The sequence below is a fragment of the Martes martes genome (genome assembly GCF_963455335.1).
Source record: "Martes martes genome assembly, chromosome: 5".
Taxonomy (NCBI): Eukaryota; Metazoa; Chordata; class Mammalia; order Carnivora; family Mustelidae; genus Martes; species Martes martes.
Genome location: NC_137892.1, coordinates 52805764 through 52832377, shown reverse-complemented (window position 1 = coordinate 52832377; position 26614 = coordinate 52805764). Strand labels below are relative to the sequence as shown.

Genomic DNA, 26614 nt, shown 5'->3' with positions numbered 1-26614 from the left:
GAATGAGAAGCAGACTCCCTGCTGAGCAGAGAGCCCAACGTGGGGCTTGATCCCAGGACCCTGGGATCATGACCTGAGCCGAAGGCAGACACTTAACCGACTGAGCCACCCAGGCGTCCCCAAAATTAAATTTTAGTATAATGAGCAATTAACTTACTTTCTAGTTAACTATTTGGAATGTCACTACTGTTATTCCCTATTGATTTGTTAAATTTCTAGTAACTCTTTATGTAATACTCTAGAAGCTTCTTTCTTTTTTTTATTTCTTTTCAGCTTAACAGTATTCATTGTTTTTGCACCACACCCAGTGCTCCATGCAATCCGTGCCCTCCTTAATACCCACCACCTGGTTCCCCCAACCTCCCACACCCCGCCCCTTCAAAACCCTCAGGCTGTTTTTCAGAGTCCATAGTCTCTCATGGTTCACCTCCCCTTCCAATTTCCCTCAACTCCCTTATTTGAAGTGCCTCAAATTATTACTGTACTTTAAATTTAAAATAAGAAATCTTAAGAAAGATCACTGAAATAGACAACTTTCTTCCAGAGAGCCCGTATCATGAGGAACCAGATTATTGGTGAAGGATCAGTATAGGTACCAATTTTCTACAATCTATCTCACAAAACCACCTGTCTCCCCACTAACATACATATCTATAAGGCAGAAGAGCCCACCAAATACCTGGAAAAGTCGGTCTCTACTGTTTCCTGGTAAATCACAGAATGTTCCTTTATACAGGTAAAACAATCTTAAATGATTTCTGTGGCTTAGTTTTCTATTTTCATCATTGTGATGTTTAATTGAGAGATTATTTTTAACAGATCAAAATTTCAAAATTTAAATCTTTAACTTTGTCAAGAAATCAGATGATTCAAAATGTACTCAATTAGTTTGAGAGGGAAATATCCAGATTCAACTGTTGTAACTTATGTTAAGACACCAGAAATGCTATAGATTATAATATATGAGAATAAATGGGTCTTTACGCACACCATTTTTTCCTTCCAAACTGGAAGGCATGACTCTTAAAAAAGGAATTATGCCTGTGAATCATCGTCTTGTCCTGAAACATAAAATGTCAAACTTGTAAGGGAAAAATGTGCTATTCTATTGCTATTTGTATTTTAATTTTTGTTTCTGAAACTAGTACTACAAAGAGAAAAGATTTAAGAAAGATACAATTGGGTATTTACAGATATTTGCAATTAGAGAACAGAAAATTTACCATACTTAAAAATACTACTAAAATAAACGTTTTATTAATGAAAGTCTATAACATGTGCATCAAAAGTAACTACTGATGACGCATAAAAAACTTACAGAGAATGTGTACCACATGATTTAATTTTTCAAACTTTATATATATATATAAAAGCTATATTATAAATACAAAGCTAAACTATTAGAGTGCTAACACTACCGCTCATACAAAGAAACATAACAATAGGAAAATATGAACACATAAGACACTTAGTTTTGGTCCCTTTGGAAAAAAAGAACTAAGTTTGTTGTTGTTGTTGTTGTTTTTTAACATGGCTCCAGGCACAAAAATAGAATATAAGATGATAACAGCAACGTTCTTAGTGTTTATCCTTGTAATTCTTTAAATGTCACCAGTCATAATAGCAATGAACTCCTCTTGATTTACTGTGGTAAGAAAGAAAATGTAAGTCAGAAATGAAAATTTTTTCTCAGAACAATACTAGTATTTTATGTTAAGTATCTTTAAATTTTATATTATACAAAATTATTAATAAACCAAGACATACTTTTTTGGTATGTTTTTCTTTTTCTTTTTTGATATGAAGTTGATCATGTTTATTAAGTAGAACCTCATGAATACAAAAATATACAACATGTGATAAACAATACAAATTTGTACTCTATAATATTAATTACTGAAAAAACATTATTAAAGTTACAAACAAAAAAGTTCATCATAACCATAATATTTATATACACTTGCACAAATAGTTTTAAAGCTTGATATTTTTAATTTCTTAAATGGTTAAATCCGCTTTGTAATCTTTATCCTACTAATTCATATAGTAAACCCTTCCTTTATAAATAAGCTTATTAAATCTATCATGCAAGTATATTAGAATTCTAAAGGAAAATATGTGAGAATTTTTTTAAAAAGTCAAATTGTTGTTTTTTGAACTTTTATATATTTAAAAGCGTACTAAAGAAAAAAACAAAAACAAAAAGTTGAAACCAGGTCACCAAACCTCAAAAATGTCTAGAAAAATCATAATTTTAAAAGATACAAATTTAATCTCAATTAGCAAGGTAATACAGCGATTATATAAAATATAGAAAGAATTACTCATAAAGACAAATTGTTAGTTCACCAAAACAATAAATAAAATTCAGTAAGAACTTCCAGTTTATAAATCCAATTTTAAGAAAGCAACCTAGAAATAAATAGTTAATCTTATTAAATATAATTTTTAAAATCAATATATACGCATACACATAAATTCGCAACAGAAACGTTCAGAAAAGAATGCTTCCTCTTTGTAAAACAGGTGACTTCATGGGCTCCAAAATTTAACGCATACCTTAACAAAGCACAAGTTATGAATGATCATTTTGATAATGAAAATGAGAACACTATAATGAAGAAAAAAGAGACCTGGATTCCAGTCATTGCTCTGGTACAGAACAGTTCTGTGTCTGTTTCTTCATCTGAAAATACTGAACTACGATACCATCTTTTAGATGTTTCTACCGGGTAATAAACAGACACCAAGGTTCCTATTCTATAGTATCTTGATACTTAAGTGAAAGTATTAGGTGATATTATAAAATTATTTTTAGTTTTCTTAGCAGTAACAATATTATCACAATTATGAAAGATAATATCCATATTCTTAGCAGATGCATGCTAAAATGTTAGGGAGGTCAAGTTCATGATATATTTTTCAAACAATCTAGAATAAAAAATATACTATAGACAAAGCAAATACAGTAAAATGTTAATTACTGAATCTAGGTAGAAGGTATAAAGGTGTTCATTGTACTGAACTAACATTTTCCTCTATGTCTGAGAAGATTCATAAAGAAAAGTTAGACAAAAATTACCCAATTAAAAACGCTGAGGAGATAAAATATGTACATCAGGAATGAAAAAAGTATACTGGTTTCAGAAACCACACACAAAAAAAAGTTTCAATAAATTATGTAAGTTAAGTTTCATAAGTGAAACAGAGAATAAAACAAAATATTATCTATTATTAAAGCAAAACCCAGGGCGCCTGGGTGGCTCAGTTGGTTGAGCGACTACCTTCGGCTCAGGTCATGATCCCGGACTTCCAGGACTGAGTCCTACATGGGGCTCCCAGCTATCTGGGGAGTCTGCTTCTCCCTCTGACCGTCTCCTCTCTCATGTTCTCTCTCACTCATTCTCTCTAAAATAAATTAATAAAATCTTAAAAAAAAAAAAAAACTCTTAAAAAAAAAAAAAGCAAAACCCAGCTCTCTGTGTTGAAAAACATTCCATCTTAATGGGAAAAATCCTTACTTTTGAGAAAAATTTAGGTAAGAATAAATCTTGACTTGGGCTCTGAAATAAAAACATATGATCTGGTTTAACAAGAGGTGGAAAGAAAGCTAAGGTAGGAGACCATCAGCAATATAGTTTTAAAAAAAAGAAAAGAAAATACTGTGAAATTAAGCTCTAAGGAGTTAAAAAGAATGAGATGTCCAGAGCTGATAATGAACCATGAATCCATGCATTTCAGTATTAAACATCTACAAGACACTATGACAGAGTAAAACAGAATATATAACCTATATTACTTAAAATGATCTTACAAACTGTAAGTGGTGATCTTTAATTTTTTCACTTAAAAAACATGTTATGAAAGCTATGAGCCCTTTCTCTCCCAGTTTAAAAAAGAAAAAATATATCTATACATATAAAAGTTTAAACAATTTCATCATTATACACTTTCACATTTAAGAACCTGTGACTCAGTCAATCTAGACTGAGGTATCCAGAGCAAAATAAGAAATAAGAGTATGTTCTTAAGAAAAACCACCTTAGAATAATCTGACTATAAATTATTTTAATAGCATAACAGAGTTATGATTAAATTACTCAAAATCTGAAAAATATGATTTGTATGATTTGTTCCTTAAAGACCTAGAACTTTTTTCTCTCACCTATAAAATTACAAATTTCAAAATTAATTTTCATATACAGTTTTAAAATCATGAGTTAATTTTTGTTATATTTATGTATGAACACTTTAAAGTATTATACCATTTAAATATATTTTAAACTATTCCATAATTTTCATAGCCTAAAACAGAATATTTACATCCAAAAAAGTGGAAAGCTGAAGGGAAGAAAGAGGCTAAGCAAAGTAAATTAGCTCCTCTTGTACCAGTGAGCCTTTCAGAAAATTAAGAAAATCTGTATGCCTTTGTACATTTCCTTCTCTATCAATAATATCTTATATCAAGTTCCTATCTAATAAATCTAGCATAATGCCTACCTTTAAATAGGCACCTGATAAAATATTTATTGAATCAAATACAACACTTCATTTTCCTCTACTCTGCCTTTTTAACCAAATTTTCATAAATCAATCATTTCATAGGGTAAATTCTATTACATGTCTTTTAAATATAGAATTTAGAGAAATGAGGCACCTGGGTGGTTCAGTTGGTTAAGCGTCTGCCTTTGGCTCAAGTCATATATCTCAGGGTCCTGGGATCAAGTCCTGAGTCAGGCTCCTGCTCAGTGCAGGGGGATGGGGCTAGTCTGCTTCTTCCTCTTCTGTCCCTCCCCACCACTCATGCACATGTGCACGCTCACTCTTTCTCAAATAAATAAAATTTTTTTAAAAAAATGAGAATTTAGAGAAATTAGGTAGATTAAGTACCTTAAAGACCATCTGGCTTTGGAGGGGAAAAAACAAATTTTAGCATCTGAAGTGACAGTTGACTATTTTATTGAATACTGAGTATTGAATATTTCATATTATAACAGCATGTAACTTCCAGAACTCCATAAACATAGAAACCTAATTAATATTTTACTTTTTAGCCTAAAAGGCAATACAGTGGTATGAATAAAAGCAGGGACAGGTTATTAATCTCTGAGCTTTAGTTTCCTCACCTATAGATACATTTATCCTGTAGATTAATAGATAGTACTGTACTTACTTCACAAAAGCTATTATGAAAATTAAATAATGTAATATACAATGTAACATGCTAAGCACAGAATCTTAACATATTAACTACTAAATAAGTGTTAATATTCATTATTTAAAGATGGTCCCCTTAGGGTTTTTATTTTTTTTGAAGTTTTATTTGCTTGAGAGAGGGAGTGCGCTTGCGTGCTTGGGCATGCACAGCTGGTGGGGTGCAGAGGGAGAGGGAAAAGGAGACTCCCAGGGAGCCTGACACAGGGCTCAATCCCAGGACCCTGGGATCATGACCTGAGCAAAACACAGATGCTTAACTGATTGAGCCACCCAGGTGCCCCTCCCCAACCTTTTTTAAAGATTTTATTTACACTTTGGGTTTTTAAATGTTGCTTTCATTTTTCTAAAAAGATTTACTGTGTTTTATATACCTTGGGAGTAATAATGGGGAAGGGATTCCTTCTGTATCATTACCACAGCTTTAGTTATATTTTGTATTATATCTTTTTTTTCTGGAACTCCTCCTTTGCCACATTTATTATTCTATATACACAATTAAAAAAATTTTTTTTCATTGTTCCAAAATACTAAAGTGTGAAAAATTCATAAAGACAGCAGAATTACTGAAGTGCACAAAAAAGACAGCAAGCACTATGATCTTTACTAGTTTAATACATACAAAGAAAACAGGTCATATCTAAACAAACTACAGCCCAAAGAATCCAAATTAACAAGTTATTATAAAATCTAACTTGTACTTTCTCAAAAACGGACAGTTTTTCATACAGCTACAGAGACCCATATAAGTTAAGGCAGTACCCAAAGCCAGACTAATGGATTATAGTTCTCATTGTTTCTGAACATGAAAATGCCTTTCAACAATAACTTCCTGGACTTGCCATAATAAAAGTCATACTTAGCATGTCTTGTTTGAGACACAGATAACGTCAAATAGCTACTATGAATTCTGAATAATAAGTATTTTTATAAATCGCAAGCGCATTTGCAAATATAAATAAGAGTTTATGTATGCATGTGCAATACTATTATTCATATAGTCTACAGACAGTATTTGATGCATACACCCAGACTGCATGCAATACTTCAGAAGGCCCCCACCCCAGAAACTCACATTCCAGATTGGAAACTACTAGATTAGATGAATTTAATATAAGAATATCCCCTTCCCCCCCACAAAAAAGACAAATCTTAAAAATAAAAGACTATGCATCACTGTATTTTATTTGTAATCAATCACTTGGAAAAAAGAAAAAATGTTATTTGCCTATTAGTCATTTGAATAAATGACAGTAGGATGCCCAAGCAACAGTTATATGGAGACTTAAAGCACGTACGTAGAACCAAAGAAATGTTTTAAGGATGCACTAAAATCTTCAAGCAATGGATCACAGGCATGAACTCTGAGATTCAAAAGCAGCAAACACAGCAGACTAAAAGGGATGCAAGAAATGGACACATTTTTTAGGTGAAAGTTTCATATCAAGTTTCAATTTAAGAGGCAGCTTCCTAATTGTTTTCTTCTGTTGTCAAATGAAGCTAATAACCAAAATCTAGCTCGCATGTTGCATAGCAGAGGAAAAGAAAATAACTATCTTTTGACACATGTAGTAACCATTACTAAAGACTTATGAAATAGACATGCCAAGTTTCTCTATGCCATTGAAGATAGTACCCTTACAGAACAGGGTTGCTTTAACGCTAGTTTAGGGTAACAGCCAACAGCTGGGGAAGACAGAAAAATTTTTAAAACATGAAGGCAGTGGATACTAAATCCAAATATTAGTGTGAGAGCACAAGAAATCATTTAAATTTCCTCAAGTATTAATAATTTTTGTTTTAAAATATAAATAAATGTATCAATATCCTTCAAAGACCTAGTATTAAAGTTTCATAATGCTCAAATAATATTTACACAAGTATAAAGTATAATAATGTACAGTTCTAAAGGACAATCTACAAACCTGAACTAATAGCTGGTTGCTACTGTCTTGCCTCCTTATTAAAGCATGCCACTATTTCCAATATTTCCAGTAATATATGTATTATGTATATATTTATGTATATATGTGTAGTTGATACTGTATCAATATATATCTACTGTAACACACACTCCCGCTTGAGGCTCAAGTCAATAGACATCAGAGCACTCATTATGTTCAAGAAAATGTGCAGGGGAGGGGTGCCTGGGTAGCTCAGGTGGTTAAGCATCTGCCTTGGGCTCAGGTCATGATCTCCAGGTCCTGGGATCGAGTCCCGCATTAGGCTCCTGGCTCAGCAGGGAGTCTGCTTCTCCCTCTGTCTCCCCCCCTTCTTGGGTTCTGTCTCTCTCTCTCTCTTTCTCCCCCCCTCAAATGAGTAAAATCTTTAAAAATAAAATTAATTTAAAATTAAAAATTTAAAAAAAATGCAGGGGAATATAAAGATGAGTAAAGATACAAAAAAAGGACAACAAACTTCCATTTAATGTTAGGGACCTTCAAATATCTTCCTTTAATACTTAAAACCACCCTGGAAGGTATCACCCTTCCCATTTTAATAAATGGGAAACCAGGACTCAGTGAACACTGAAAACTTGCACAACATTACAGAGCAACTACGTAAGTGGTAGAGATCCAATTCAAGTCCAGATCTGTAGGACTACAAAGCCTTTGGCTTTCACACTATGATTCCATATTGCTCTTAAGGGACTTACAATATACTGGAAAGATACACATGTATGTAGCTAACAGAAGGCATTGTATAAAAGTGTCAAAATACTTTGTTCCTCTAAATGGAAGTCTCATAATTCATTAGAGAACACTAGGGAAGGGTTTTGAGAAATAGATGAAGTTTAAAATGTACTAGAGAGGGGCAGCTGGGTGGCTCAATCGGATAAGCATCTGCCTTCAGCTCAAGTCATGATCCTGTGATCCTAGGATCGAGCCCCTATTAGGTTCCCTGCTCAGCAAGGGAATATGAGTTTCCCTCTCCCTCTGCCCCTCTCCCTGCTCTTGCTCTCATTGTCTATAAATAAAATCTTTAAAAAAAAAAAAAACTGTACCAGAAAGACAGACATATTAGCAGACAAAACCTGGTAATTAGAACATTCTAGGATTAAGGAATGGCATGATGAAAAAGACACAGCATAAAAAAGTGTTTCCAGGATAGAGTATATTTGGACAAGGTATGTATGTATGAGAGGTGAAGGTTAAAGCAGAAAAGTGGAAGACCACAGTGGGAAATAAAACTAGATAGGGCAGAACGTATCTTAAAAAGCTTCAAAATTTACTCTGTAGGCACCGAGGAATCATTCAGTATTTGAAGATGGGAATGACATCATCAAACCTGTACTTTAGGAAAAGAAAGTTATCAATATGTTACAGGGTGGAGGCTCATAGGCATAGAGGGCAACTAGGAAGCTAAAGAGACCACATCTGCCTTCTTCATTGTGTAGCACCAGTTAGCACACAAGCCACGGTATCCAGCAGACATTCAAGGAAATAATGAGGCTATAACATTAATACAAAGAAATTAGGGCCTGAACTAGGGCAGCAGCAGTAAATAAAGATAGAAAAAAAGATTCAAAACTTTCAAAGAGTAGAACCAATGGAAATTAGTTACAGTTTAGAGGTACTTGTAGGTTAAGGAAGAAACTATTAAAAGCAGATATTTTACTGAGTAGCTGAAATTTGGTGATGCTTCATCCTCAAAGAAAAGTAAAATAAATTCTTGGAAGTATGGGACCTCATATTATAAACAGTATAGTTGGTTTTAAAAGGTCTGCATCATTCTGAATTAAATGATGTGAAATGTTGATGCAAAAAGCCCATTACAGGATGAACAATAATTATATCAAACAGAGATAGTCTGTAATGGGTCTTGAAAATCATTTGCTTTTAGAAAAATTTACTATATGTATACATTAGGAATAATACCTGGAATATGTGTTTTACTTAAAACTTACTTTCTCCATCACCATCTTTATCAAATTCTTCTATCATAGCCCGAAGTTCTTCATCACTCATGTTTTCACCCAATTCTCTGGCAACACGTCGCAAATTCCTCAAGCTTATTTTACCTGAATCATCATCATCAAATAGTTTAAATGCCTTTAATATTTCTTCATGTGGATCTCTTTCCAATATCCAGTCTGTCACTACAGTTAAGAGAAATTTAAAAAATTTTAAAAACACTTTATAATCACAAATGCATTCATCTGTGAAATCAACCTAGTGTTAGATGAGAATTAAAGTTGTGAACTGTTCAACATTTAGTTTGTAATAAACTTGCCAAATCAGAGCCCCAAAACCCAAAAAGATAAACCTGAAATTAGCAAAATCAAATCCATATTTTAAAATTTAATCTACGTTATCAACAACTTATCCTATTATAAGAGTAAGCAAAATTACCTCACAAAGAGGCAAAATAAAAAGGATTATATACCATATTTATTTAAGGTCTATGATTATCAAGAATTGTAGTAGGCTCCACTGACAGCAAGCACAGAAGTCTAGGAGTTTGTAACTTAGTTGTAGAGATGATATATCAACAAAACAATTAAGACTAATTAGATAAAAGATGTCTGATATCTAAACTTAATAACAATACTGTTCCTCAAATTAAATCCAATTTAAAGACAAAAAAATCATGACAAATTAATAAAATGCAGTGCCATCATTGATAAAGACACATTGTCAAACAGATGAAAATTCCGCTGATATCTTCATGATTTGAGGAAACTCTGGGTTTTCCAAAAATGAAAAGCAGTTACCAAAAGGATTGAAAATGGTTATAGTAAGCTTCCATACCACCACCCCCCCAAAAAAGAAAAAGGAAGGTCTGAAAGATCTCTCTCAAGTCATGCCCATTTTGTTCAGCAAGATAGTAACTCTCAGACAAATAAAATTAAAAGTGATAAATACCAGACCTCAATAGTAATAATACATTTTAATAGGCTAAATGTAATAATAAATAGTATTTTCCATATTTGCAGTCTTTATTCAATAGCCACAGTAACACAATTAAAGTAAAAATCTGTGGTATAAATGTTTTTAGGTTACTAGATCAAATTCTGAAAATATCTAAGTAAACATCTCTGAAGTAATTCCACATGCTAGTCTACCACTACAACAAAAATTATTTATGACTTTCACTGTGCCATTAAAAATAACTCAGTCCTGGTGAGGTTTACAGAATCATTAAAAACTTGCGCAAATGTTTGTAGATGGGAAGTACTAGAATGTTTAATGCACCCAAAAAAAAAAAAATTCAAGCCCACAAAAAATTATTATTGTTTTGCTGCAATGTCATCATGTTTGGTTTGAGTAAGCTTTTAGGATAAGCATCTATGTTAAATCATCCACCTACATATTTAGTAGTTTTCTATTATCCATTAATTGTACCCAAAAAGTCTTTCAAGTAACTAATTGAACTATATTACTATAAGTATGCAAATCACCAAAGCTCATAAATATTCAATCAAAAAGGAGTTGGCATATATACAGCCATAACACCAAAATAAAATACCATGCTTAACTCTATGGCTCATACTCAACTTATTTTGAATTTAGTCCCAACAAAAAAGCAGGACAAGGAAAAAAAAAGTGTTAAGAAATTTTCTTCACCAATTAAATAATTTACATGACAGGTGAACCAAAAAAGCAGCTTGCTGAAAGTATTAATGTACTTAAAGAAGCAACAGGGTGATGTGGGGAACAGATGGGGCTCCAAGATGTATAAATTCTTATCCCACTAGTGCTTTAATTGTGTTAGTTACTTCAGACTTATGTGTATATATAATTTTTTATCAATACTTTGCCTTAGAATACAACTTTTCTTGGGAATTATAAATACCCACCATTCTGGACAACTAAAACATAATAACTTTATGGTAACTCTATTCCATGCCTTCATGTTCTATTCCTATTCCACTGAGTAGAATTTAATTAAAAGAAATACACTTTTTTTCCAATGAAAATAAGTCAACTAACATACAATTAAGGTGGGTTCAATCTAATTCACAAATTTCTGTCCATGAAATCTACTTTCAAAAAATTATACTACCAGAAATATATTTCCTCAAAATAGTTAGACCTTACACACTATAAAACTCAGTAAAGTGGTGCCTGGGTGGCTCAGTTGGTTAAGTGGCTGCCTTCAGCTCAGATCATGATCCCAGAGTTCTGGGATCGAGCCCCACATCGGGCTCCCTGCTCAGCGGAGAACCTGCTTCTCCCTCTCCCTCTGCCTGCCTCTTTGCCTACCTGTACTCTCTCTGTGTCCAAAAAAAAAAAAAAAAAAAAAACCCACAAACAAAAAAAAAAAACCTTTAAAAAAACTCATTAAGAACATAGTACATTAAAAAAAAACACATTAAAATTTATCAAAAATCATTAAAAGTACTGCTAGAAAAACACTTTCAACTATATTTCTCATTGTCTTTTGGGGGTCTTTATCCAAAAATACAAGTTACTTTAAACTCAAAATTTTAGAAACCAAACTCCTCCTACTATCACCAAGATAACTGTTGATGCGCCACCTCAAAATAGAGAATAGCACCATTCACAGATAATCTCCCATATTTGAAGTCTGAATATTTTGAATCCCATAAACCTAACCTGTGATTATGATGATATATTTTTTACTCTTAGATATGTTTCTTTTCATTCTTATACCCTCACCATAATATAAGTCTGTTATTTTCCTGTCTGTAGTCTCTCTTCCCTCCAACCCATCTTTAAAACTCTTAATGGAGTTACCTTTCTAAAACACATCATCTTCTCTTCCTCAGAAACTGAAAATGATCATTTGCTGACTATAGTCCAAGCACTACACGTAATGCAACAAGACTTTACTTATTTGGCCCAATTCTATCCTTCCATTTCCCTAACCTTTACAACAGGAGACTACCTGAAGTTTCCCATACTATACTTCTACCATACCACTCTTCATTGATGCTATTTTCTCTGCCTGCAATGTCTTTTGCTAGTCATTCCCACAGTCTTCTCCTTAGGATGAAATTCTTTTCACATCCCCAAAGGTCTAAATTAAAACTCGCCTCTGCAAAGTCTTCTTCAATTGCTCTAGACCTGGAATTGACAATTCTCTTTGTTTTTGTTAAGGGCCAGATAGTAAATATTTTTGGCTTTGTGGAAAGTATAAGATCTCTGACTAAACTACTTACTCTGCCATGACAGCACAAAAGCAGCATAAAAGATGAGGTAGTGTGGAAGCAACAGCTGAATTGGCCTAAGGGCTGTAGTTTGACAACTCCTGCTCTAAATAAAATTATAACTTACCACAGAACACTACAGCTTGTAATTACCTACATTTAAATGGTAAGCTCCTTGAAAGAACCTTTTAGTAACTTTTAATTCCCCTCCCTCAACCCAGTAAAGTACCTAATGCCAAAAAATTCAGCAAATGTTTGTTAAATAAGCAAAGCAAAAACAGTAATACAATATTCTATTCTAAATAGGCAATGGAATAATTAGTTTGTGTCCCCAAAAAAACGAGTACAAACACCTGACTTACCTTGGTCTTACTTTAAAGGAGCAATTCCTAAAACACCTTTGATACTACTCACTAACCTAAAGCAGCCTAGATTCTTAACTTACATGAAATATACTTTAATATTTTTTTCTAACATTGGGAAAATTCTGGTTCAGTGTTAGACTTCATCCAGAAATATCTGTGGAACAATATCCTTCAATAGTAATAGACAATACAGAAAACTAAGACTCAAATGCTCTGGTTTGGAGTTATTTATTCCAAAGGATAAAATACACATTCATCTGTGCTCAGTTATTATTGAAAAATAATTAACAAATGGCGAGAATACATAGTTCGTGATTATGTATTTCTAAACAGTAATAAATTTTTGACTACTCAGATTTTCAATAGGTAGTATGAGGATAGCTAAAATATGTGCTAAGCTGGTCAAAAGTTCTATCTTTGAAAGTCAGAGCACAGTTTAGTCATGGTCATTTATTCTGGAAAGAACCCAGTATCAGTGCTCTGTTTATAACACAGAAAAGATAGAGAATCAGGAAAAGGTGAAAATGGCATGGGACTCTGGCTTCAACTGCTAATAAAATCGCAATTTCTTTTTTTTCTTTTTTCTTTTTTTTTTTTTTAAGATTTAATTATTTATTTGAGAAAGAGAGAGAATGAGAGAGAGCAAGCATGAGAGGAGGAAGGTCAGAGGGAGAAGCAGACCTCCCGCTGAGCAGGGAGCCCTATGTGGGACTTGATCCCAGGACTCCAGAATCATGACCTGAGTTGAAGGCAGTTGCTCAAATCAACTGAGCCACCCAGGCACCCTAAAATCACAATTTCAAAAACTGTATTTACTTAAGATGAAATAATGTGTTGAATAAAATTATTAATGATGATAGAATGCCTAAAATAGCCCACAACTATGAAAAGAAAATAATCAGAAAAAGATAAATACATGAGTACCATACTTTTTATATTCCAGTGATGCATACACAATCATTACTAGGCACTAAAAGTGAAACAAAGACAATTTTTAAAAGTAGTAATAACAAATACCTAATAGCACTTTCTATAGTTAGGCCCCTTTCTAATAAGCACTTTACTTATTAACTTATTTACTCCTCCCAAGAACCCACCAGATAGTCTAACTATCCCCATTTTATAGCTGTAAATGAGACACAGACAAGTAAGATGACCAAGTTAAACAGCTAGTAAGTGGCAAAACCAAGATATGAACCCAGGCAATCTGCTTCCAAAATGTCCATGTCCATGCTAAACCACTACATTGTACCAAATGTGCCTGAATTGTAGCTCTTTCCTAACAGTATCATTGCCACTATATCCTAATACCCATTTCTATAAATCAACAATCTACGTAAGAACTTGGACTAAGATCATAAACTACAGAAGAGTTTCAATACTAAGACTAAAGGGATAAAGACAGCTCCCTCCCTCCGCTCAAGTAAATAAATCTACAGATTAGAAGAAAACAACGTAATACACTCCCCAAAGGGATGAGCTGCCTTTCTAAACAGTTATTCCTAGTTGACAAGGTGGGGATGCTTTCTGTGCCAGGCTTTCTCTTTCTTTTAGATTTATCCTTTAACCTCCTTCTTCCTCACCTTGATTTTGAGTTTTCAGATTATTTAATGACATCAATCTCTTTTCCAAACTGCCATTTCTTTTTGCTTTCTATATTACTTCTTTCTGAATATTTACACAAAGTTTTGTATGTGTAACTGGATTTGTTCCTACATTTTTAAAATATCTAAATATAACTCTGTGATATGCTTATATCATGACCTATATAAAGTGGTATTACTGCTTTAGAAAATTTAATTTAAAAAACCCTGAATACATGTACATTCCATGTATAATATTCTAAGGACTATATTTAAATCATAATAGCAAAGTCTTTGCCTTCCAGAATCTTCTATTCTAAAAAAGCCTGATATATGCTATAACTATTTCACTAAAATCAACTATATGAAAATTCAATCATATTAAACTCACAACACAGTATGCTTACTTAGTTGTTCTAAAATGTTTTCTCCTGCTTGAGTTTGCCAAATGCCTCCTTTACTATAATCCCCTCTGCCCTCAACTTTAAACAGATGACTTTATTCACTAAGATCAAGTCATATAGAATATGTAGCCCCCTGTAAGCTTTGTCAACCTGATGGCATGCACTTCACCTACAGCCAAAGATACCAAATGCTACAGGTTTTCTCTTCTCCCACTCTGCCAACAAAAATCACAAACCAGAATGGTCTTAGGAAATATTTTACAAACAAAAGGATACTGAATTTTCTGTTTTACTCTTAGAAAATAATTTTTGATCACCCTTTTAGTTTTATCACATAATATAAACACACATTACTTAGGAAGATTTCTTTCCACAAAAAGCTACACAATAGTTCCTTGATTAGAATCTTCAGGATAAAAGACAAAATGATAACTACCATAATGAAGCTGTAAATCTTATTTTTTCTTCTTTAAAGTAAGAAGAGTACTCCCCAACCCCCATACAATAACTACATTATATAGCAATGGTCAATAACAAAATTCCATAACCCAGAAAATCAAAAAAATACTAGAATTAATGGATAATTTCCTAACAAGTGCTAATTACAAAGACTATTAAAATACACACCAACTTCATTAAAATCTTCAAAGGTGATTTTCCCTGTGGCTTCTCTGTCATAATCTTTAAGAATCTTCAGTACATCAGCTTTTTTTACATCAAACCCCAAGGCTCTCATTGCCACCTTTTGGAATAAAAGGGAAAAGCAAATTATAAAGCACTCTTTCGAAAGAAGTGACTTTCAATTCTTAAATAAGTTATTATAACTTAGGGATGTCAGCACATTAATAAAACATTTAATTCTTTTGCACGTTTTAGGTCTCTAAAAAAATCAAAGTGATAGTTTTTCTCCATTACTGAAGATAAACAATTTTTTCATTTATATATCCTTTTTTTATAGGACAAACCAAATGTTTATAAAATACACTATACAATGGACTGACTTACTATACAGATCATTTTAACAAGTTATTTATTCTCAAATGATTAACAACCAAAATGAAAAAAAGGCATAGCATAAGTATTAAAAATTTATACAAGAAGAGACCAAAAATTAAAATAAGAGTTATCCTGAGACTCTACATGATTAGTTATTCAGTATAAATAGTCCAGGCCCCTAAGTTTAAAGAAAGAGTAGATCTTGTCACTATTAACAAGAAAGGAGAGACATGATACTGATTAAAGAAGTCTTACTTGGAAAGGTTCCATTTGTTCTCTGATGAATGGATGAAATAAAGTAGAAGAGCACTGAGAATAGAATGACTGGCTATAAAACAGATACCATAATACATAGGCTTGAGGACAGTGAATAGAGAAGCTTACCTTACCTGAACAGGAAGAGCTCAGGTGGAAATAAGCGATTAGCAAATGAGAAAAGTAGACAATAGTAAAAGTGAGGGGAGCAGTCAATAAAAACCAAAGGAATCTGAACTTTATGCAGTGTACAATGAGGAGCCACTAAAGGTTTACGAACAATGAACAATATGAGGAAATAATCTTAGAAAGATGAATCTAATGGCAGTTTACAGAGTGAATGAGAAATGGAGAAACCATTTAGGAAGATCCTGGTATGAAATAAGATCCCAAATCAAGATATTAACAATAGTTAACAAATGGAAGAGACATTATAAAAGAAGAACTGATCTAAGCTGGGATACTGAAAAAAAAAAAAAAAAAAACTGAGGAAAAAGAGAGCTAAAGAGCTACCAAAATGTTGTCTTTCTCATGCTGAGTGTGAGATCTGTACTACGCTAAACAAACTCTTGCATCTTTATAAATAATTCTAAGCCCTAAGGTTGACATTTTCCCCCATTAGCATGTGTCAACATCAGACATCACTTATACTGTTTGTAGCAGAGAAAGTATGTAAAGAATGTATTATTAACATGTTCAAATTAAAAGACAAATAACACTCACAATGTGAGAAAAGAATGAGTAACCAAAAAAAAAAAAAAGAATGAGAACTGTTTAAATCCTATGGTATGAATTATTTTTATTATGTGAATGAAAAATAAGGCCCTCCACAGTAGTGTATTTTTGTATTTAAAATACTATTTACTTTATAATGTGAAAAGTCTAAAAAGATTGTTAGGATTTTATTATACTAAACAGTAAATTTTTATTTTTTAATTTAAAATTTTTTTATTTTACTATAATTTTATTACAGCATTTAACTGTGAACATCTAAAATGGCTTCATATGTCCACAACCAGTTTAAATACTTTAGAAATGTAAGTTAACTATCCAAAATGCAAATCATTTTAACAGAAAAATATACATTTTGAAGTATATACTATTACCTTTAATTCATGATAATCTATTGCTTCATCTTTGTCTGTGTCAAACAGTTCAAAAGCATCTTTAATTTCTTGTTTTTGTTCTTCAGAGAGTTCTCTTCTTTTTTTCCTCTTTGTTTTGTCTACTACAAGCTCATTTCTATGAAAAGAAAAAAGTCTATTCAGTCTACTTTAATCCAATTCTCCTATGCATCTAGATGATTAAAATAAGATTCCAAAACACAACAAAAAAAATTAACCAATGAATAATTTTTTTTAATTTCTACAAAGGAAGTATTTGGGAGAAAAATGAAGAAATTTTCCTTACATGAGTCAAAGCCTTGATTACCCCACAGTCTAGCTGCTATAAATTTGCACTTCCAAAATTGAAAAGTGTTACAAGTTATTATAAGAAATGAGGACCTAACTTTCCTTCTGGCTTCATACTTATTCTCAATATTAACGTGGAAGAAGTAAGAACTGTGAATAAAAAACATTACTTTCATGACAGAAATCCCAACAAAAAACCAAAACACTCATATTTACTATTCACACTACTCTACCACATAGTGTTAAAAAAAAATCAAAGGGAAATTCATAATTGATGATCACTATATATTTGGTTTACTTTTGATAGCATTTATAAGTTATCAAAATTACTACCAAAAGTGCATATAATTTAACAATTTACAAAGTTTTTGGCATTGTAAGGTTAAGTGATTTAGATTACACATTTATATAACATGAAAATCAAATGCCAAAAAAAAGTATATTTGGGCTAATTTTCTATAATATAAAGTGAAGAGTCAATGGTTTTGTAAATCTCACTTGTAAATTTAGATTTAGTTTCTCATAAACCCTGGAATTTTTTTTAAAGGAAATTTTATTTAAAAAGCCAGAAACGGGGCACCTGGGTGGCTCAGTGGGTTAAAGCCTCTGCCTTTGGCTGGGGTCCTAATCCCAGACTCCTGGGATTGAGCATGTAGGGCTCTCTGTTCCACAGGGAGCCGGCTTCCTCCTCCCTCTCTGCCTGCCTCTCTGCCTCCTTGTGATCTCTATCTGTCAAACAAATAAATAAAATCTTTAGGGAAAAAAAAATAAAATTAAAAATTAAAAAAATAAAAATAAAAAGCCAGAAATGTCTTAAGAGATACTGATCTTAGTGTTTCAAAATTTCAAATGCGGCTGCAACATCCATATGAGAACACGTTTTGAAACCAAACAATATCATAAAACTTTAAAATGTAAAACTTGGTTGATTTTAATAAAACGTTATCTATTTGCTTGTGTTTTGCTCTCTAAAAATCTACAACAAAAGGCAAGAGATGAGTAGAAAGTGATCAGAAGAGGTAAAATAAATAAAGCTGAGGAAAATCTTTTTTCACAAGAGACCGGACTTCAGACAAGCTTGGTCATTCCCGGGGTTATTTTCTCTGGACGGCCAAGTCCACCACAGACCTACAACTGTTTCCAGGCAAGGCTACCACCATGATCTCTCAGCCGAAGGAGGCACCTATTTAGAGACGCGTAACTAACTGTTTTTAAGGTAAAACGTCTACATGGCGCTGGGGGCAACAGACAAGGGGGTTAGAGGTTGGAAGAGAATGAAAGGTAAAGAAACTCAAAAAATTTGAAAACCCTAAGAGAGAGATTACCAGTTAAAAGTCATTTAAGTGGGTCTCCAGTTATACCTTCAAACAGAGACCCAAGATAAGAGCAAGGAAGGGTTTTATGTCATGTCCAAAATTTGTAGTTTCAGGACGGCATTACTGCATCTGAGGTGGGGCCGCAGACCAAGAAGGCGGAGCTGAACCAAAGGACGGACGCTCCCTGGCCTGGTTTCTCGCAGAAACACCGCGAGAAGAAACATCGCGATATTTCACTCTCTCCTCGCAACTGAAACCACCCACCCTTTTGGTGGTGCAAAGGCCAAAGCGCTGATAGACGTTAACTAGCTCAACAAAAATGCACGGGACTCATAACCTGCGAGACACCAGGGCCCCCAGGGTGAGGGGTCCGGGCCCAGGAAGGTGGGCGGAGGCTCCTCTCCCACGTCCCAACCTGCACCCCCTTCCTCGCCTCGGCCCCATCTACCTCCCTTCCACACACACCCGCCCTGGGGCCCGCTGCGGGGTGTGGAGAGCATTGCGGCCTCCTCATTACCGACCTCAGAGCTAAACTCATTTTCTCTTCGGACAGAGACGTTCCTCTCAAGAACGATTTTAACGCCCTACCCAAGGCAGAACAACTTCCACAGGCCGTTCAACAGACAACCGCGACCTCAGCGGCCTCAAGGACCTCCCACAAGGTAGACACTTCTGAGCCGGATTGGTTGACATTGCTGACGTCCTGCCCATTGAGGCGAAGCGTCACGATTCCTCTGCTCTCATTAGGCATATTTCGCGTCAGTCAAACGAACGGCCCTTCCCTCGCCTTCTGCGGCCCCTCCTCCCGCCCTTTGGATTGGCCTGTTGCGGTTTCCCCGAATCCTTTGCGGAGCCGGGGTTTGGGTGTTTGCGTGGTGCGTTGGACTGGTGGGTGGGTGGACCTCGCCTCACGCTAGGGCAGTTTTGTAAGCTGTGGCGAGTGACCGGAGACAAGACGTACAGCTCCGAGAGGAAGGAATGGGAAGAGGCATGGCCGCGGGGTTAGCCTCCTCAGCTAGGAGGAGGGAATAGCTGGGGCATGAGGCCTAACAAATTTGGCTTCGCTGTACTCTAAAATCTTGGATGGTCTGAGTACATGGGGAGTTTGTTTAAAACGCAGATTTAAATGTATCTTTCTCCCCCTTCTTTTTTTCCTTACAAACTATCCAACTGATTCCAAGGCAGGTGCTGTAGATTATATTTGTATCATTCGTGGGTTGGACTATTAGGCTGTTACTGTGAAGCGGTACTTAACCGTCCCTTAGCTCCCCTCTTCCTCTTCGAATGGGTTTGTTCTCTAACGTCCTTTATTTTCCAGTGTTATAAGCTGCTTATGCACGTTATGTTATCTGAAGTTGCAGACTAAGTTCTTGAAGCTCATTTGGGTAATCAGTTTTCTTGAGGTGCAGGATGTGCTGTTCTTAGTGCCTAATACAATGCCTGATACGTAGATGCTCAATAAGTATTTGTTGCGTTGAATGGAATCTTGCCGTGAAAACCCACAAAGCACTGAACTAAGCTGTAAACCTTATAAAGGAATAAAATAGCCTGAATGTGGGGGTCAGGCAGGGGAAGGGGGAAGATAAACCCTATGGTATATGTATAAAGGAGATGTACACACACACACACACACACACATACACACATAGGTTTAAAGAAGGGAAAGAACACAATAGGACAGAAGAAAATCTTGAAGGATTTGGCCTATACGTTAGGCCTAGAAGGATGAGCTAAAAAGAAGTTCAAGGATAGCCCCCCAAAAAACAAAATTAGAAAACTTCCCTTTTAAAGTACTTTTTAAAATAAACTTTGAGTCCAAAAGAAAAGGAAATATTGCTGCTAACAAGGTTTTTGGTAGTTTAAAAGGGAGGTTGGGAGGTTGGGATGCCTGGCTGGGTCAGTCTGTAGAGCAGGCAACTCTTGATCTCTGGGTTGTGAGTTCAAGACACACACTGGGTGTAGAACTTACTTTTTAAAAATTACCCCCAAAAAAGTAATAATAAAAGGGAGCTTTAGAAATTATTAAAATACTTCATATAACTTCATGCTGCCAATAAATATTCATATCAAAATGGTATAGTCACTTTTTTTTAAGATTTTATTTATTTATTTGACAGATAGAGATCACAAGTAGGCAGAGAGGCAGGCAGAGAGTGTGGAGGAAGCAGGCTCCCCACTGAGCAGAGAACCCAATGTGGGGCTTGATCCCAGGACCCTGGGATCATGACCTGAGCTGAAGGCAGAGGCTTTAACCCACTGAGCCACCCAGGTGCCCCAAGGTATAGTCACTTTTTAAAAGATTTTATTTATTTATTTATTTGACAGAGACCACAAAGCGGGGGGGGGGGGGGGGAGCAGGCTCCCTGCTGAGCAGAGAGCCAGATGTGGGCCTGGATCCCAGGACCCCAGGATCATGACCTGAACTGAAGGCAGAGGCTTTAACCCACTGAGCCACCCAGGTGCCCCGTATAGTCACTTTCTAAGGAAAACAGATGACTGAAAAAAGAAAATTGAATTAGGTCGATAACTGTAGATAGGACTGAATGATAGTGTGATGCCAGAATTCCATGCCATAAAATAAAAAGGCATCCAGCCCACTCAGAGTTATGGGTGAGGTAAAAATTTGTGAGGAGCAGACAACTCTTGACTTGGGGTCGTAGGTTCAAGCCGCATGTTGGCTGTAGAGATTACTAAAAGAAAAAAACTTTGAATTCATAAAAATTCCTGAGGAGCTAATTCTTATGCTTTAAACTCAAAGCATGATGGAGAACTTAAATGTTCTAGCTAATATGAAGCTAGCACAAAAAACATTAAAAGCATTTAAAATCCTAAAAAGCATTTAAAATCACTGTATGCTCTATGAGAGTGTGCATGTTGTCCACCATTCTATGTGCCTGGCTCATATTTGATGTTCATTAGTGAACATATGTGCAAACATTTTAGATGTTGGCAAAATCAATTTGGTATTGTCTTAAAGGAACATTTTACTGTAACCAAATAGAGTTTATTTTTTAAATGCAAAGATATTTTGAAATACAAATCAGTATTAATTAATCATAATTCTAGGTTAAGGAGATAAGCTCAGTAACCGAAAAAGGTCTGGAAATATTCAATGTCCACTTCTAATAAAATGTATATTAATAAACCAGATGTAGAAGGTGCATTTTTAACTTGAACAGCATATTTGAAAAATGCTAGTGTTGGGGTGCCTGGGTGGCTCTGTCAGTTAAGAGTCTGCCTTGGGCCCAGGTCATGACCCCAGGATCCTGGGATCCAGCCCGGCATTGGACTCCCCACTTGGCAGAGAGCCTGCTTCTCCCTCTGTGCTGTTCCCCCCTGCTTGTGCTCTCTCCGTCTCTCTCTCTGTGGAAGGAAGGAAGGAAGGAACCTCCCTTTAAAAAAAAGAAGAAAAGGGGGCACCTGGGTGGCTCAGTGGGTTAAAGCCTCTGCCTTCAGCTCAGGTCACGATCCCAGGGTCCTCGGATCAAGGCCCACATCAAGCCCCACATCGAGCCCCACATGGAGCCCCGCATCGGGCTCTCTGCTCAGCAGGGAGCCTACTTCCCTTCCTCTCTCACTGCCTGCCTCTCTGCCTACTTGTGATCTCTGTCAAATAAATAAATAAAATCTTAAGAAAAAAAGAAGAAGAAGAAGAAATGTTAGTATTTCTTAAACCTGGTACCTCTGACACTAGAATTTTGTGGAATGTTTATGGTCATTTCATGAAGAGTGGGTTTTGTGGGCAAATAATTTGGGAAAATAGATTTTTTTTTAAAGATTTTATTTACTTATTTGACAGTGAGAGAGAGACGGTGAGAGAGAGAGACAGCGAAAGCAGGAACATGAGCAGGGGGAGTGGGAGAGGGAAAGCCAGCTTCCCATTGAGCAGGGATCTCGATAGGACAAACTGAGGGTTTGGGGGGGGTGGGTAGGGAGAGGGTGATTGGGTATGGACATTGGGGAAGGTATGTGCTATGGTGAGTGCTGTGAAGTGTGTAAACCTGGTGATTCACAGACCTCTACCCCTGGGGCTAATAATACATTATATGTTAATTTAAAAAATTAAAAAATTAAAAAAAAAACAAGCATACCAAAAAAAAAAGCTCAGTGTAAGTTCTTAGACTGATAGGACACACCTAGTACTGAGCAAACCAAAGTGGTAAAAGGAACCCTATGTCAATAAGGCATTTCAGAACATCAAAAATAAAAAGGTTAGCTTCCAGGGACAATCTGCTTTCCTATAAAAGAACAATAATTGAACTAGCATCAGATTTCTCATCAGAAATATTAGACTCCAGAACATAATAACTCCAAAATTATAAGTGGACATTATTTTGAACTTAGAATTCCATTCCTTTTCAAGACAAAAACCAAGTGTGAGAACATAATAAAGATTTCAGAAAGTTCATCATTGTATATACTTCGAGAGTTGTTTTTGAGATTGCATAATCCAGGGGTACTCCAATATAGTATTTCACTCTTATTTTTATATAAATATATAAATATATATTTTTATATAAATATATAAAATGATACAGAGCATAATATATGATTATTTAATTTTAAGAGTATAATATATACATATATTTACCACAATTAAAAAGAAAAACCTTCACAATGAAAGCAAATATGATAATTAAACCAATGAAGGACAAAAATGTCAAGGTTAAAAAAAAAATAAAGGCAGGGGCACCTGGTGGCTCAGTCAGTTGAGCATCAGACTCTTGATTTCAGCTCAGGTCATGACCTTGGGGTTGTGGGATTGAACCCTGCATCAGGCTCTGGACTCAGCGAGGAGTCAGCTTGAGATTTCTCCCTCTGCCCACCACCCTCTCAAATAAATAAATCTTTAAAAAAATAAATAAAGGCAGGGCACTTGGGTGGCTGAGTGGGTTAAGCCTCTGCCTTCGGCTCAGGTCATGATCCCAGGGTCCTGGGACCACATCCAGCTCTCTGCTCAGCAGGGAGCCTTCTTCCTCCTCTCTCTCTCTGCCTGCCTCTCTGCCTACTTGTGATCTCTCCCTCTCTCTGTGTCAAATAAATAAATAAAATCTTTTAAATAAATAAATAAAGGCAAATAATGAAGTAGGAAAAATATATTTGGAGGATGAGGGATTTTTTTATTTTTCATAATATAACAAACCTGTTTATTGTGCAATCAGACCTTGACCTGTTTCAAATGGAAAGAAACTCATTCTTTTTCTCTCCAGTCACTGCTTTCAAGTATATATTATCAAATTTCTCTTTCCAGTTGCTTTATGTTTAGGACATATCTTACAGCTTTCTTTTCAGTCATTTTCATGATTTCTTTTCATGCTGACTATAGGAATAAGTCTTTTCATGTTGACTATAGGAATAAGTCCCATTTCTATAATTATGATTTTCTGGTATTAAAATGTCCAATCTTGGGGCACCTGGATGGCTCAGCTAGTTAAGCTTCTGACTTTGGCTCAGGACATGATCACAGGATCCTGGGATAGTTCTGAGTCAGGTTCCCTGCCAATGAGTGGGGAGTCTGCTTCTTCCTCTCCCTCCGTTCCTCCCCCGATTCATGCTCGCTCACTCTCTCTCTCTCTCTCTCAAATAAGTGAATAAAATCTTCAAAAAGTAAAGAAGTAATTAAGGTTAAATAAAATCGTAAGAGTGGGACTATAATCCAACAGGAGTAGTGTCTTTATAAGAAGTAGAAACCCCAAAGGATGTGCACCCACAGAATAAAGGTTATATGAGGACAGAGGAGGAAGGCAACTATCTGCAAGCCAAGGAGAGGTCTCCAGAGAAACCTAGGTGGCACCTTGTTTTTGAATTTCCAGCCTCCAGAACTGTGAGAAAACAAATTCCTGTTGTTTACCCCTCAAGTCTGTGGTATTTTGTTATTGCAGACTTAGAAGACTAATAAGTTAAGATTGGCAGATTCTACTGTGTGATATTTCTCTGTAGCAAAAGACTACATTAAGCAAAGTAAATACACAAGCAAAAGCATGGAGTTTGAGTTAAGATAATGGTATTAAAAGTGGTAGAATCATTGATTGTGATGGAGCACTGTATCTTCATATATTTCCAAATTAGTACCACACAGCACACATTTTCTGGCCCCAAAGGAGAAAATGTAAGTTTGCCACAGGGTGTCACCAATCTAATCTAATGGTCTAAGTTATCATCACCAATTGGAGTATTACCAGATAATGTATGTCTGCTTACATAATTCAATATGAAGTACTCAATCTGCCTCTTAGATCTTTTAACCGAGAATGTTTAACTTGAATTTAATTAAATCTTAACATCTAGTTTCTCATATATAGGAGATAAGGAAACCACTTTCAAAAAAAATTTTTTTAAAGACACTATAGGGAAACAATCAGACAAATCCAGAAAGTAACACATTCTGTAGGGCAACTGGCCATATTCTTCAACAAGTCAGTGCATGAAAAAAGGTGTTGACCTGGATTAAAAGGGACTTAAAATACATTACACCTAGATAGAATGCCCTGTCTTAGATTAAGGCATGATTTGGACAAAGTAGCTATAAAAGGCATTATGGAGACATTAACAATTTGAATGTCTCTATTCAAATTGAGGAAATTTGAATATGGACAAGGAATTAGATGTTACAAAGAAGTTACTATTAATTTCATCGGGTATTTTGATAATAATTTGTCCATTTATGAAAATGGTCTCCTTTTTAGAGATGCAAACTAAGGTGCTCGAGGTAAAATGTTCAAAATGTCTGTAATTTACTTTAGTCAGCATATAAAAATCAGTTTAAAAATTTAAAAGGTACAATCATAAATTCTATGTAGAAAAGACAGAAGACGGCAATGGAATAGCAGCTAACTATGGGTTGAGTACTATAGCATTGAGAAGGTCTATGATACAGTGATTTTTGAGCTGTGATATTAAATGACTGCCACTGTATCCATTTAGGTCTTCTGAATTGGAGATGACAAGATAGGATGAGTCATGAAAGAGACTAGGCAACATCTGTGAAGGATAAAGGTATGGTAAGTGGAAGACAAGTGGGTCTTCAAACTATAATACTGTCCTGGCACTGGGGAAAGGAAAGCAGGAAGGAAGGAGGACTGGGTAGGAAAAGCTTCAGAGTACAATGCAGCTTCGAGAAAATCTTAGGCCAATGAGGAGACCCGGAGCAAAGATGGCCCTTTGTGAGGAGTCTTGCGATAGGCAGGAGCAGCCAAGCTCTAGTACCCATTCTGTACTCAGCTGTCAGCTAGATTCAGCCCAGGGTAAACATAGCCTCAGTGTGAATAGATTTGAAAATATGGCAGCCAAAAGGTGTTAACTACAGTCATCACAGAGGGAGATTTGACCAATATACCTTCCTTATTGTTGCACAAGCCTTGCTAAAGTCTGAAGGGAGAGTATACCCGAAAGAGGAAATGGCAAAGGCCCCGAGTTAGGAACAAGGTTGGCACAATCAAGGAAAGGAAAGAATTCGATAAGTTTGAAGTATAATAAGAGTGGTGGAATGGTCCAAGAAGTTGGACTCATAAGTAGAGTCCTAATTATATAGAGTAGAGTAGTTCATGATAAGGGATACATTTTATTTCAAGTGTAATGGAAATCCATCAGCAGGTTTTAACCAGTGAATTATTGTGATCTGATTTAGGCTTTAGAGCCAAACTTCCTGAAACATTAATCTATATTCATAGCATCCATTTCCTCATATCTCATTTTCTCTCAACCCACAGCAAATCTGACTTACATTCACCTCTGTACTGAAAGTGCTTTTACTAGGTCACCAAAGACTTCTTAATTGCTCGGTTCAATTGCTTCTCTTCAGTTCTCTTCCTGTTGCCCCTTGGGTTGCATCTGCATGTTGACCACTCCTTAAAATTGCTGTCGTGGTTGCTTTTTACTACTCCTTTATAATTTCCTTTGATTGCTTTTCTTTATCCACTGCCCAGTAGTTTATTTGTTTGTTTTGAGAATGATGT

At 35.2% G+C, this 26614-nt stretch overlaps 1 protein-coding gene across 1 annotated transcript; it reads right to left on the bottom strand.

Annotated features, from left to right (window-relative positions):
• Positions 1-1323: 1323 nt before the first annotated feature.
• On the bottom strand, positions 1324-19318 carry CETN3 (centrin 3). The gene is made up of 5 exons (XM_080803730.1): positions 19181-19318; positions 17038-17173; positions 15308-15422; positions 9122-9313; positions 1324-1645 (listed from the first exon to the last, which is right to left on the bottom strand). The coding sequence occupies exons 1-5, from the start codon at positions 19195-19197 to the stop codon at positions 1602-1604; spliced, it is 504 nt and encodes a 167-aa protein (XP_080659856.1). The 5' UTR covers positions 19198-19318; the 3' UTR covers positions 1324-1601.
• Between the last annotated feature and the right edge of the window lie 7296 nt (positions 19319-26614).